The sequence below is a fragment of the Littorina saxatilis genome, linkage group LG2, assembly GCF_037325665.1.
Source record: "Littorina saxatilis isolate snail1 linkage group LG2, US_GU_Lsax_2.0, whole genome shotgun sequence".
Classification (NCBI taxonomy): Eukaryota; Metazoa; Mollusca; class Gastropoda; order Littorinimorpha; family Littorinidae; genus Littorina; species Littorina saxatilis.
Window position 1 is genome coordinate 49,734,844 of NC_090246.1, and position 15,241 is coordinate 49,750,084.

Below are 15,241 nucleotides of genomic sequence, written 5' to 3' on the forward strand. Positions count from 1 at the left end.
TACATGGCGGTTTTTTTTCATCCGGCCCTCGCCCATTGAGAGGTAACACCATTACAAGAACAAATAAAGTTAAATAGAAGTTAACTGAATACAGTATAAATGACAGAAATAAAATGTCAAGCAACCAATAAGACATTTCAAGATGCATTTAGATTTTGTTTTAGCAATGTTTGAACACTATTATAACACAGAAATATATGTTATGTTTATAAGAGAGAGAGAGAGAGAGAGAGAGAGAGAGAGAGAGAGAGAGAGAGAGAGAGAGAGAGAGAGAGAGAGAGAGAGAGAGAGAGAGAGAGAGAGAACTGATTTTCATTGCTGTAAAGAATGTGTAGAGAACTGACAAATCCCATTACTTTCAATAGATTCACTAATAATATGTAAAATGTATGAAGATAAGTCTGTGAGTTTCTGTCTGCATGTATAGTCTTTTTTGCTGTCTGTATCTCTTCAAATACTGCATGAGCGCCTGTGAAATAGTTTTCAGATGCTGGTAACAGTAACAGTACGACCAGTGTGTTTTCTTTACAAAAACTAAATAAAACAGTCTTTTCGATAGTTATATAAGTAGCCGAAAACAAAAACAGTCCGTCACTCTTCTATTCCTCCTTGCTCGGTGGCAACGTTTTCCTCGGTCAAGCCGTAACGCTGTTGTAGATTCGGCGCCGGCTCTTCGCATGGCGTGAAGAAGGGAGTGAACCCTCTTTCCGTAGGGATACACTCTTTGGTTTGACCCTTGCAATCAATGTAAATGGAGAGGGGGAGTGGGACGGTCTCTCCATTGAACTGTACAGTCCATGCACCACGTGATGCACTGCTGTGACCTGGGAAGAGTTGTTTGAGATATTCAGTGCCATGTGTGGAAATGAATCAGATTACCTTGACTGAGATCGATGAGCCCGGCTCTCCGCCCCCCCCCCCCCCTCCACTTGCCTGATTCACATATATACAAGGCAATCATACACAAACACACACGCACACACATGTACAGTGGCGTGGGTCAGTTCTTCCGAAGTGCATGTGAAGAGTTTTTAAGCCGCCATTAGTATAATGGGGCTAACTGGATTTGCTCTGTCTGTCTGTCTGTTTGTTTGTTTGTTTGTTTGTTTGAGGCGAGCGGGCGGTCGGTCGGTGTTTGTCGGGTAAGACTTGTATCTCTGGGTCAATTAAGCTCAAATTTCGTGAAATTGTTAGGAATAGGGTTAGACGGGTGTATGCAAAAAATTGCATTCCTAACGGTAGTCAAACGGAAGATATTAGCTTTTAACGCTTTTACAAACCGAGCCAGGGGACGAAACCCACTGACAGACTCATACGTTTGCGGGAATTCCCGCACCCAGAACTCCGAGTTACTTCCCTTCGAGTCTGACAGCATGCGTTGGATTAGAACTCCGGACAAAAACAAGTGTTGCCCGCCCTTGGTAATATGGGGTGGGACATGGATTTTTGATCGAGACTTCATGTAAATCTCAAACACCATAGATCCTTCATAACGACCGATTTTTGAAGAATTATTCCGTAAATAAACAAATAAATAGTGACGTCATTTGAACTACACAGTCTATATGTGGTGGGTTGTGGACGACCCACTTTTGAATTAAAGAAGGCATTTTACTTTGTTTATTTCTATTTGGATGGCGTGGGTTGTGTAGAAGGATACTTTTTATGTTGAATATTTCTTTAGAAAGTATGGGCCGTTCACGAGTAATATCATTGGTACTGTGAAGGTTAAGTGACGCAAAAGTGTGTACGTCATTTACTTTGGAAAGAGGCGGTAATGAGTTACTTCCCTTCGGGTCTCGTTCTATCACTGACAGCATGCGAACATGCGTTGGATTATTAAGCCGCCTTGTAAAGGGTGCTTACTAGATTTGCTCTGCCTGTTTGTCCGGGTTTCAGTTTTATTTGTTTGTCTACCATGTCACCACGTGTAAAAAGGTTGGTCAATTTTTTTTTAAATTATGTATTAATTTAATTTTTTTAATCAATTCTTTCTAAAAATTTATTTATTTACATTTTTTTCTTTTTTAAATTTATTCATTTAAAAAAAAATCTCCCTCCCTCTGTCTGTCTGTCTCCGTGTCCCACCCCCATATTACCAAGGGCGGCTTCTTGACCCCGTTAAGGTCAACACTAAGTCTTGTTAATTGTGAAACGCAGCTACGTAAGGGAATCACACTATACACCCTTGTGGAAACGAAAGCCGACTAAACAGAACCGAGAATGTAAAATTGACTATTACGTGACCATGCCGTTGAGAAAACTGATATGCTGAAGAAAGGGAAAAGCCGGTGGAGGCTGGCACGATGGGGTGGGAGGATCCATTCCTCCCTGCCAGTGGGGCCCGAGGGACTGACGTTATCTGGCGGTGATCAGCGGGGGGGGGGGGGGGGGGGGGGGAACCCGTTTCATTAATCACTGTGACAAACATCAACACAATCCTACAGCCGGTTGCTTTCGCCACGGATTCCCCACCCCCATTTCCCATTGCTCCCAACCCTTCTCCCCCCCCCCTCCTCTTTCTCTCAGCAAATAAATAAATACAATTCTCAGGGTATGGGCTTACAATTCTCTCCATTTCTGGATGTTTAAATGTAAACTCTCAGAAATACCGTTCGTAAACACATCTGATTGTAACTATGTGGGTGACAGATACAAAGCCAGACAAACACACATAATAATACGCATAGAACTGTGGCCACATTTTATAAGCCATTTTTTAAACTGTGACTTTGCACAGAAAGAACAAGCTCAAACACACAGCTGCACCGCCTTTGCTGACATTCAGAAAAGTGGCCCAAAGAAAAGAAACATTTTGAAGTTATGATGCCTGCCTGACAAGATGGAAAAAGCGCTGCACTCAGCACCTCTGGCAACCACAAAAAGACACGGACAGACAGACAAAGCAAAAACAACTCGGCATGAAACATCCCTCGTCGCGGCTTTGACAGGAACTGTTGGCAAAACTTTCTGCAAAGCTTATACATGCCGTGGACAAACAATCTCAGACACATACACATACAGATGGATGCACATAGACAGACTCAGCTACAATAGTGACAAGCAGACCAACAGACAGGCTGACACTGAGGCACCTCAACGAAAATTCTGCAACGTGTGTGCCGTGTGTGTGTCAATGTGTGTGTGTCAGTGTGTGTGTGTGCCGTGTGTGTGTGCCTGCTGCAGTGTTTTTCAATACTAAATACAGCCCATTTTGACAGAGGGAAGCTATATTTGTGAGTTGAGTATAATAGCTGGGGTGGGGGGGGGGGGGGGGGGGGATTGAATGGTGTCTCAGAAAACCACACAGACACAGTGACACTTACAAAATGGACAGTCAGGCTGGCATACAGACAGTACACAGAACCCCCTAACCCCCCCCTTTAATTAGCAAACGTAAATACACACACACACACAGTGACACACTAACAGAGTGAAACACACACAGTGGAGTTCAGCTATAACGAACCTGGGTATAACGAAATCCCGCTTTTAACGAACTGCCATTGATTTCCCGGCAGACAGCCTTCTATTTCTTACTTGTTACTTTCCGGCTACAACGAATTTGTTGAACTCATTTGCATAACGAACCCCTCTTATAACAAACACGTTTTCATCGCCCCAGAGCCGTTTTGTCTCTAAAAGTCACAAGGCTACAACGAACTGATGTAAATAATTGTCTCCAAAGACAAAAATACACAAAAATACACAAACACAAGTACAGTGGAGTCCAGCTATAACGAACCTGGGTATAACAAAATCCCGCTTTTAACGAACTGCCATTGATTTCCCGGCAGACAGCCTTCTATTTCTTACTTGTTACTTTCCGACTACAACGAACCTTTTGAACTCATTTGCATAACAAACCCCTCTTATAACAAACACGTTTTCATCGCCCCAGAGCCGTTTTGTCTCTAAAAGTCACAAGGCTACAACGAACTGATGTCAATAATTGTCTCCAAAGACAAAAATACACAAACACAAGTGCACATCGCGTGATGAGCGAACTCTGAACAAACCGCGGGAGGTGCACGGAACAGCCACAGCCACTGTGTTTTCACTATTCCAATCAGCTGCTAAGCTATGACTGTGCTCAGTACACACCAGTACACATCGGGCACAAACACGTTTTCATCGCCCCAGAGCCGCTTTGTCTCTAAAAGTCACAAGGCTACAACGATCTGCGTGTGCGGCGAGATCACAGGGCAGCTGGGTGGCCTTGTTTATAGACACTCAGCGACCTTCTTCCCAGGGGTCATTGACCTAGTTTTAGCTATGAGAGGTGGTTCTCCTTTCATATATGGCTGGGGGAAGGGAGAGAGAGAGGGGGGGGGGGGTAGCTGGCTAAACTCAGTGGGGTGTCTGGTGTCACTGTCAGCAGGAAGATCATTGAAGAGAAATAGAGAGGTGCACTCTTCCACACAGTTTCCAAGCATAAGTTGTCACGGCTTTAGGGTAGGCAGCGAGGAAGAGTGAGAGCGGTGTTGTGTTTAGTGAAAAGTCACTGCCACAAGATCGGCATGCAGTCAATAAAGCCAGACAAAAAGAAAATAACTTGATTATGACATGCAGCTCTATGCTGCTTTTTATTCAAACTGGTTTTCAAGGTTATTCTCGCAAAGCATCTGCACATGTGCCTCTGTGCTGTGTTTGTGTGGCTGCTTTCGTATGTCAGTGCATGGTGAGTGCGGTCACTGCCTTGAGGATTTATTTTATCTCTTCTTTTCAACACCATTCATACAAATAATTTTTTACAGAACGTTTAAAGAAATATTAGGAGTTTGTTGTTATTGTTTAGTAGCCACAAGAAGTGGTTAGCATAGACTCAATCCTGTTGTTTGTGTGTCTCTGTGTGAGTGTATGGGGGAGGGGGTGGTGTGGTCACCCCTCTCGTGAGGTTGAAAACTCTACAGCGAATTACTGATATAACGAACTAAAATGCATCTCCCTTGAGATTCGTTGTACCCGGACTCCACTGTAAAAGTATACCGGTAACAAACGGTCGAAGAATGAAAATAAGCCGCACATCAAAGGAAGAATACAGAGTGGAAATATGTGTGCTCTGTGTGTGCGGGGAGATCAAAGGCAGGTCCATTGGGATGCCTTGTTTATAGACACTGACCTTCTTCCCAGGGGTCAATGACCCAGTTTTAGCTATGAGAGGTGGTTTCTTTGTCATATCTGAGAGAGGAAACACTTCCTGCACCGGGGTCAGTGACCGAGTTTAACCTATGGGGCGGTCTCTTTGATGTCTTGAGAGGAAACATGGCCAGGGTAGTACCTAGTAGCTGAAACATGCATTATCACAAGTTGTTTGACTGGTACTCAGGCGGTCTCTTTGATTTTTTTCGTATTTTGATACACTCGAAGAAAAAAGTGGCGCCTTATGACCCGGAAAATACGGTACATGCTTTTACACGACTTTTTAAATTTTACTTCTAAAATTACAGTAAAGTGAACATTTGAACTATGCCTCTCTATGGATTATATTATGAAGCTGTTGAAAACATGCAGAGATTGTACTCTCCAAGGAAAGATCGATGGGACGATCATTTGAAGGTGAGTGGGAAAACTTGTCTTGAGGCCATTTAGGGTTGAAAACTCTACAGCGAATAACTAAAATGTATCTCCCTTGAGATTCGTTGTACCCGGACTCCACTGCACACACACACATATATATAAACACTAGAATTTGGGCAGACAGATACACAAGACACCTTTTGTTTATCTTTTTTTTCCCTTCTTTTTTTAATAAGGTAAAAACAGAAAGTAGCGGGGAAAAAAACGGTTGGTCTCCTGAGGCTATCAATGGACACTGGCAGTGACCACACTGTGATTATGGCCTCTGCATAGAGGAAGAATGCATAGTCATACAGAGTGATGAACAGTGGTACCTGTGATGTGATGCCCCTATAAATAGAAGACAACTCCTAAAAAAGGACACCTTCTTTTGTCCCTTTGTCTACTATCTTGACCAAGTTATACCTGCCATGACAGGCCACCTGTAATGTGGGGCAGTTTTTTCTGACCTCAAGGGTGTTCTGTCATCCCAGGTACCACTGTACAAATGTACACACACACACATCAGACTCCCTTTACCATATACATCACTTTCACCCTTCAAGCAGAGTGCATAAAAAAGAAGAAGGATTGTACAGTCTGACAAACAGACACACAGACAGATGGACACACAGACAGACAGACAGACAGTCGGACAGTCAGACAGTCAGACAGATAGACGGCATAGCATTCAGCTTCTCACCTTTACAATATCTACTCTTCTTTCTTCATAACCCTGCATTCATCTGAGTTGCCTTTGTTCAGAAAGTAGGATTCAGCTGTGATTTTGCTTGTCTTTGTTGTGCGTCTTCTCAGTCTCTTCAGGCTCTTGAGTCTTTCGTATTTCATCACAGATTGCCTGAATGGTGAAAACGAAAAATCTTACATAAAACACACATTTTGAAACACAGAGCTCACCAATGATTTGCAGCATACTTGTAAATTCACCAAACATGAATTTGGCAACTAACAAAAACATACAAAACCAGCAAGCAATCCAAATATGCACACACGCTCTCTCTCTTTCCCGCTCTCTCTCTCTGATTTTTGCTCCCGGTTGCACTACACACAGGTCTACATATTCACACACAGGCACACATACACGCCCCCACAAACGTCTGCATGCACTCATGCGTGTATGCTCACGCATGTACGCACATGCACACGCACACGCACACACACACACAAATACGGGCAGAGACAAAATGCTCACTCACTTAAAGGTAAACTCTGGTCTCATCATTTGCATGCAGAGTTTAAGGGGCATTTCATAGAAGTCAGCATCAGTAGTGAAGTGAATGGAACTTTCGCCCTCCCCAGTGAACACAAGGCCTGAATTCAGCAGTTCAGATTCCAACCTCATGGAGCCCTCAATGTATAAAGCGCCACTGTCAACAAAACATCAGTGGTGTGTCATACATTTGCCAATTTTAGTAGCTGTTTTAAGGAGACCAATCCTCACGGATGAAAATAATTTTAGAGCAAAATTAATATCATCGTCTGTGAGAATGCTGTAAGCAAACAAGACAAAAGCACTGTACTCATGTGGAGTCCCAACCTCTTGGTATATAAATCACCACAGTCAACAACACGCTAATGATGCACATTTTGATGGCTGTTAAGAGTCCAATCCTCAATGAACAAAGTGTCATTTCAAATTTATTTCGCTGTTGATGAGAATCCTAGAAGAAAACAGAACAAAAACATTGTACTCATACAAAAACCTATACCTAACCCAAACTTTCAGCCGAGGGAGGGAAGGGAGGGAACTGTACCAATTACATGACTTTTCTCCCCTAATTGTTTTCCTTCGTTGAAATAATGATGTTCAGAAATAACTCAGTCCGGTTTGTGGGGGTTGCTTTTATTGAGGCAAACTTTCCCATGAGACACTATGACTCTTGGACGTCTTTTTGTTATCGGAATTTTTGTTAAATTGTATTGCTGTTGCTGTTGTTGTTGTGTGAGTGAGTTGTGTGTTGGCAGACTTGACTTGACGGATGACTGTTTGCGTTAGTGAGACTGTGATCATACTCATAATAATCATACTCACTTATTTTCTTATGATGTTTTTATTTTTATTATGCATTCTTATTCTTTTGATTGGAAATGAGTATTGTTACAATTTAATTTCCATATGGATTAATAAAATTGAGTTGAGTTGAGTTGAGTTGAGTTGTGTCTCCAAAAATGGACAAGGAGCGTGTGGGAAATGTGCCTCAATAAATGCAAGAGTATCCACTCTTTCACAGCCAGACAGAGTTATTTCCGGAATTAGTCTATGGATAATATAGTTCTAGTGACTTTCATGTTGCTTACCTGTTTTTGATGAGAGCCTCACAGTTGCGGTTCCAGAGACTGATGGAGACGGATCCAGCCAGGTCCATGGACAGCACACCCAGCACCTCTAGGTTGACCACCAGACCGTTGCTCAGGTGCACTCTCTGTGAATGGTCCTGAAGCAGCAGGTTCCCCTGAAACAAATGGAGCAGTTTAGTACTCAAGTGGGGATTTTCTTTTTAGCTGGGAGCTTTTTTTCAAAAATGAAACAAAGGCAAAGAGCACATGAAGGGAAAAAACACCCAATAAACACACACATACAAAACAAAGACCAAAAAAAGGTACAAGAAAGAAAAGAAAAGTGGTGCAGCTAGCCCAAAATAGTCTCAGCACAAGAAGTGAAGATATAAAAAAACAGAAAAATTAAAAAGTTGACATTTCACATGACCTGTGACTTTGGGACATGGCTTCTGTGAACCTTCCCCAAAACCGTTTTTTATTCATGAATTTAAAATAACACAATCTCCTCACTCAACATCGAAAAACAACATGAACCAGTCAACCAGAAATAATAGACTTTACATATATAGTCAGCAATTTCATGTACCGGTAGTTACAAGAGAAAAAGCTCCTTAACCTAGCTATGTTTTGACATCACTATCGAGCAAGTCAATGTGCTGTGGCAGCTATGCTGTTTTAGTCCTACCTGCAATGCAGACGTCAGGTCAGAAGGAGCATTCCATACAGCCGACATGAGACCTGCCGAGCCTCGGAAAAACTCAATCTGTCGCAGCAGTACATCCATCAAGGTGAAGGTCATGCCTGCTGTCGCTTCCACTTCAGCAGCAGGTTCTGAGTCTGTTTCGCCTTCCTCCTCCTCCTCACTCTCTCCCACTAGAGATTCTAATCCTTCAGCAAAGATTCCAAACTGCAAAGAAAACATGCAAAGGTTCACGTACTGTGAAATAATGAACAACTGAGCAGGATGAATCTATATGATTACATGAGTGAAAACAATTTAGCAAACCTGCTTAGAAATATTTCTGTTACAAGCAAATAAACAAGCAAATAGACTATGACAGTGAAACTCAAGATTTGGATTTTTTTGTTTTTTTGTATATATGTTTCTAATAGTGCAAAACTTCATAACTAAAAGAAAAACAGTAAGCCCCAAATTCATCAGACAGAACTTGTGCTGATCAGTTTTAGGAACATATCCCCCTCACTCCCCCCCAAAAACACACACACACACACACACACACACACACACACACACACACACACACACTAAAAAAAACACCACACACACGTACAAAAACAACTACAACTGAAACAATGAAACGTAGATTAGTACAATGATAACAGTGACATATGCAACAGAGATTAAAAAAAAAGTGTTACCTTGATAAAGGGTTGCGTGACAAGCTTGCCTATTAAATTGACATCCATTCCACTTTTCTTCATAATGCCCGATTTGGAGTTTTCTATGAACATGCTGTATGTGGCATTGGTGTCAGAAGTTTCTGAAATACAAAAGCAGTACAAATTATCCACCAGTGCTCATGATTGCAATCATAGCAGGCTATTCAAAATTCAAAACAAGCAGGTAAACATAAAATACTGAAGCAACAACAACAACAACACCAACAAGGAAGACCGAAACTATCCATCCAACCTGTTACCAACTGATAACCCCCCCCCCCCTACTTTCAAAAACATTAGATGATCAGGAATAATCTCTAACACCAACCTTCTTAGATGAAAAATGGTAGGCAAAACAGAAAAAAAGGAGAAAGAAGTGTGAACGTGGGCAAATGTTATGCTATACTCACTTGCTAAAAAGTTTGTGAATATACTGGACTTCCCTCTTTGAGAATGAACGTAGTAATTATTAAAGGATGGATCCTTTAACAACATTTTCAAGCTGTCCCTGAAATAAAAACACAAAGAAACAAAATTGACACATAGCTTCAACTGATGCAAAATTATTGTATATACCTTGAACTCTTCCAAACACAAAAACATTACAATGCACAAAATGTTCTGCAGTTCATAAAACTGACAATACTAAGCATAACATGAACACTTCCGCTAATATTGTGCTCCTTTGAAAATATTAGACATTTATCAATCTCATGAAAACAGCAAACACATGAAGGTGTTAAAGGTACAGAATCTTTTTCTCTCATCTCCTAACCCTTTTAACCCTAAGAACCTGAGTTTTGTTGATCAGTTGACGAATGGAGACATACAGCCAGTTTCCTTTAGTTAGCTTAATCCTGATACAATGTCTGACTGTGACTGATTTTACTGAGCTATACATTGTGTGACCACAACTGATATAACTGACATAACGCTTTTCTGTCGCTGCAAGCAATCCCCAATTGCCAAGGAGAGCAGCCTGAATGTCCTTGAGGGAATTCACCAAGAACAATAATAGCTACCAAATATCAAATACCAAAAACACATACCTGACCATGGCTTCATTATTGGCAGCATCAATAACAGAATTGTAGACATAAGTGGCAAACTCAAAGTTGGTTTGATCCATAGCAGCAGCCAGAAGAACATTCCTCAACACCTGAGGAGTAGGCTGGTTCTTCAGCAGCATGTCTAGCGCTGCTGCTCGTACGCTGGTGTCATAGTTTGCTGCATTCTGGTGAAAGATTCTCAGCATGGCCGTAATCACCTGAAACATGGTACCGACAGTTGTGTACTGAAATTAAGTGCTGTGAAAGAAATATGAGTGAAGAAACCAAAATTCTGCAATTGTATGTATAGTTACTTTTTGCTTTGCTAAATGACCTGTAAATCACCCCAAAGTGGTCTGGGAAAGACAAGAAATCCACTCTTTAATCATAAACGTTACTTATAACATGTAGAAAAAGATGATATTACAAGAAGAAGAAAAAAAGAAAAAAAAAGAAGACAAAAATGAAAGAAAGAAAGAAAGAAGAAAACAAGGAAGGGTTGAAGCAGCCTGCATGCAACTGAGGTCGGGAAAAAAAAAAAAAAAAAAAAAATGTAGAAAAATATGGTTTCTCAAAGAAAAACTAAGTTCTGCAGTGTAGAAGAACCATGTCTCATAAATCTGATAATTAAAGGGAAGTAAGCGCTCTAAATGCATACAAAATGTGTAATAGAGTAAGTGAGAGTTATTTGGAACCACTCTCCTGGAACCTGAGAGATTAACAAGCATTGAAATGAACAAGCGACTTTCATCCTCATTTTGCTTGTGATTCTCTCAGGTGCCAGAAGAATTGTTCCAAATAACTCTCACTTACTCTATTACACATGTCGTATACATTTAGAGCGCTTACTTTCTTATCAATATGAGGCTTACATCGCGCGTATTCCGTGGGTACAGTTCTAAGCGCAGGGATTTATTTTAATTTTTTTATTTTATGCAATTTATATTGCGCACATATTCAAGGCGCAGGGATTTATTTATGCCGTGTGAGATGGAATTTTTTTACACAATACATCACGCATTCACATCGGCCAGCAGATCGCAGCCATTTCGGCGCATATCCTACTTTTCACGGCCTATTATTCCAAGTCACACGGGTATTTTGGTGGACATTTTTATCTATGCCTATACAATTTTGCCAGGAAAGACCCTTTTGTCAATCGTGGGATCTTTAACGTGCACACCCCAATGTAGTGTACACGAAGGGACCTCGGTTTTTCGTCTCATCCGAAACGTGTTTCTCTAAACAGCGCTCTGCCTCATTTGGTTAAGATTCTCATGTCTCATAAAGTTCTGTATCAAACATCTAGCCAGACAAATCCTATTGGTCACTGGTCATACCTAACTTAATACTGGCCGAATGGGCAGTAACAGCCTATTCTGAAAATTGATGTTTATAACGACCATCCTAGCTACCGATCAAAAGTAGTACATTGTTAAAGACAGGGGGTCGCTATTGAGAGGTGAACTTTGACTGTACAGTAAAACCTGAGTCTAGCGGACCCTTGTTGTAACGGCCACCTGCTACATACGGACAGTTTATCATGGCACGAACACGATTTCAACAATAACTAACCTTTAACGGGCGGACACCTGCCACTTACGGACGCGGACACGATTTTTTGGACCGTAGGAAGTGTAAACACTGTCACAAACGGACACAACGTACACAAAAACGCAACTTCGAAAACTCGACTGGTGCAGTCAGTGCTCGGCAGCAGTAGCCGTAGCACAAATGGTTGTTGATTGGTTGTCCTGTCCCTTTTCTGACCAATCAGTGGCTTGTTTAGATGGAGACCCACTTTCGCTCACTCACTTTCGCTTCGCTCACTTTCGCTTTTCCGCATTGTGGATACAGTCACAACCAAAAGCAACAGTAGACTACTGTGTTTGAAAATGGAATCTCCAGCAGGAAAAAGAAAAGCGTTGACTTTAGAGCAGCGTGTCGCTGCCTTGAAAAAACTAGATAGCGGCCAATCATGCCGAGATGTGGCGAAGGAGATGGGATGTGGTAAAACACAGATCGCGAGGATCAAATCGGAAAAAGAAGACGTGATGAAGGAGTGGGAGTCAGGTGCGCGAATCGACCAAAAAACTGTGAAACGTCGGAAAACGCAATATGAAGACCTGAACAACGTGGTATGGGAGTGGTTTTGTACTGCAAGATCGAAGAATCTGCCTGTCAGTGGACCACTTATACAGGTTAGAAAATGCAACCATTTATCATTTACCACTCCCCCCTTCCCCCCTCCTACTAATCTCTCTCTCGATCTCTCTCTCTTTGTAAGCAATCGTTCGCAGGAAAGAATAGTTAACACAGCTAAATTTCTGTTCCATGCATTTATGCTGAGACTAGAAAAACTGAATGAAACAAGAGCTGACCCAATTTGGTCGAGACACACTGCGGAATTTCCCGTTGAATGACTGATGAAGAGTCAGCTATTTTTAGCTTTGTGACGTCCGACTTGCGGGGGATGTTGTTGTTGTTGTTGTTGTTTGCTACATGTATCATTTGTTTACTCACATTTTCAGTGAGTCTCATGTTCAATCCAATAAATACATACTACAGGACTGACAAAAAGTGTCTTGTTCATTTTACGTGCTCTTTGTAAAATATTGTCCCGGCCCCTCCACCTGTGAAGAAGGGACACCTGTCTAATAGGGACACTATTACTATTCCCCAAGGGTGTCCGTTAGAGACAGGTTTTACTGTAATAAACTTTAGATTTTTCCCACTAAAAATTCACAACAAAAGAATTCCACTGTATTGACTTATTACTCCCCCTCATGTGCACTAGCTGTTCACATACTGCACTGTCAAATGGAAATTTCAACAGACTTACCTCAGGAGTGATGAACTGTTTGTGTATTCTGCGTAGAGCGTTGATGGCAGTGAAAGCCTGCATGGGAAAGGCGGGGCTCTCAGCATGCTGCAAAATGACGGTGACAGTGCCAGACAAGCCTGCGTTGCCCAGAGCTCTGAGGTACGTGCCGCGACATGTCTCCTCTCCGCACGCCTCAAGTCCTCCCACCAAGAGCTGCTGCACCTCTTTCACCACCTGCATGAGGATCAATATTAAATGTAATAATTAAGCTGCTAAAAGGTATCATTTACCAGTAAATTAAAACAGCAAAGTCAATGAGGCAATGCTGCAGTTGATGACAGGCAACAAAAAGGAAGGACGAGTTGACTGATTTCCCTTCGATCATAATCACAGTACAGTGGTAACCCCCTTTTAAGACCCCCCAATGGGCGGGGATGTAGCTCAGTCAGAAGCGCGCTGGATTTGTATCCAGTTGGCCGCTGTCAGCGTGAGTTCGTCCCCACGTTCGGCGAGAGATTTATTTCTCAGAGTCAACTTTGTGTGCAGACTCTCCTTGGTGTCCGAACACCCCCCGTGTGTACACGCAAGCACAAGACCAAGTGCGCACGAAAAAGATCCTGTAATCCATGTCAGAGTTCGGTGGGTTATAGAAACACGAAAATACCCAGCATGCTTCCTCCGAAAACGGCGTATGGCTGCCTAAATGGCGGGGTAAAAACGGTCATACACGTAAAATTCCACTCGTGCAAAAAACACGAGTGTACGTGGGAGTTTCAGCCCACGAACACAGAAGAAGAAGAAGACCCCCCAATTTAAGACCTCCTCTCTTTTAAGACCTTACTTTTTCAGATTTTCTCTTCATAGTTTCTGTAAATTTACCCCCATTTTAAGACTCCCTCCTTTTTAAGACCCGATTTTCTCAGATTTTTGGAGGTCTTAAAAGGGGGGTTCCACTGTATCACTAGAAGTTGAACTTCACACAATGATGAAAAAGTGAGAAAAGTTCTCTGTGAGAGAATAAGAAGAGTTTTACGGTAATAAGTAATGCTCACCTCATGTTTACACTGGTCCTTGACCTGACAGAAGGTGTTGATGATGGAGGCTAACCCCAGCAATAGAGACTCGCGCAGTGTGTCGCTGGGAATCTTCTTTTTCAGCACTCCCTGAAAGCACACACAAATCACAACATTCACACACATATCAAGGGCAAAAATAGAAACAAGGTTTTCCTTTTTTCTCAATCTGCTGAATGCTTGCAAAGAGACATGAATACAGTGGAAAGAGTTGATACAAGGAATCTAAATACTGTAAAAATTAACCCCAAAACAGACATGGGGTTCCAAAATCTTCATGTTTTTGCTGAAATTACTATCAGTTAGCAAAGCAACGGTTTATACCTCTTCTTAAGCGCTGTTTTTGAGAAACAAAAATCCAAAAATCCGTCAACTGGGGTTTTCAAATTTACCTGAAATTGTAAATTTACTAACAAATCTCATGCATGAAAAATATTTTATTGAAAAATTCATGAGGCACTTGAAAGAAGAGGAAATAACCAGAAAACAGAAAAGACAAAGTAAAAAAAAACCAAAACAATGTAAACAAATGTCCCGAACTTGCATTTGATTTATACTTACAATCAAATCCTTAATAAGGGCCTCAGTAGGGTGAGTGGAGTAAGCAGCAGCAAACAAGTATCTCTCGGGGTAATCCAGGGCTGAGTCATCTTCAAAAGACAAGAGATCTAGCAACGCCTCCTGGGCAGGTCGGGTCTGGGCTGCCGCTGCCACGTCAATCAGCTGTGTGCTGGAACAAATGTCAATTATGAAATTGTAAATTACACATCGAAAAGCAAATACACCACACTTGTTATACCTACAAATCTGATACATATGGATGTGCCAATGTTCAAAGGTCAAGACTCAAGAAAAAATAATTAAAAGGGTAATTTTGGGATGGTGTGATTCAAAGCAGTCACATCCTCTACTGTATATTTACACAAATTTAAGACTTGCGCCTTTTAAGATCTTGCTTTTTCAAGATTTTCTGTTCATAGCCTCTGTATAATCACCTCCATTTTAAGACTCCCTCCTTTTTAAGACCCTATTTT

General features: G+C 41.7%; 1 protein-coding gene across 3 annotated transcripts in view; it reads right to left on the reverse strand.

Annotated features, from left to right (window-relative positions):
* The window catches only part of LOC138959138 (microsomal triglyceride transfer protein large subunit-like), a 44,194-nt gene that overhangs the window by 21,699 nt on the left and 7,254 nt on the right, over positions 1-15,241 (reverse strand). For 2 of the 3 annotated variants that reach the window (XM_070330504.1, XM_070330503.1), the window contains exons 9-18: positions 14,769-14,937; positions 14,187-14,297; positions 13,153-13,368; positions 10,311-10,528; positions 9,672-9,769; positions 9,241-9,362; positions 8,546-8,767; positions 7,879-8,033; positions 6,777-6,947; positions 6,263-6,418 (exon numbers count right to left, since the gene is read on the reverse strand). In XM_070330504.1, the coding sequence (XP_070186605.1) occupies positions 6,274-6,418; positions 6,777-6,947; positions 7,879-8,033; positions 8,546-8,767; positions 9,241-9,362; positions 9,672-9,769; positions 10,311-10,528; positions 13,153-13,368; positions 14,187-14,297; positions 14,769-14,937 (1,627 nt within the window). In that variant the 3' untranslated portion in view covers positions 6,263-6,273. Of the gene's footprint in view, positions 825-6,262; positions 6,419-6,776; positions 6,948-7,878; positions 8,034-8,545; positions 8,768-9,240; positions 9,363-9,671; positions 9,770-10,310; positions 10,529-13,152; positions 13,369-14,186; positions 14,298-14,768; positions 14,938-15,241 lie in introns of all 3 variants that reach the window. The other variant, XM_070330505.1, reaches the window with a different exon arrangement.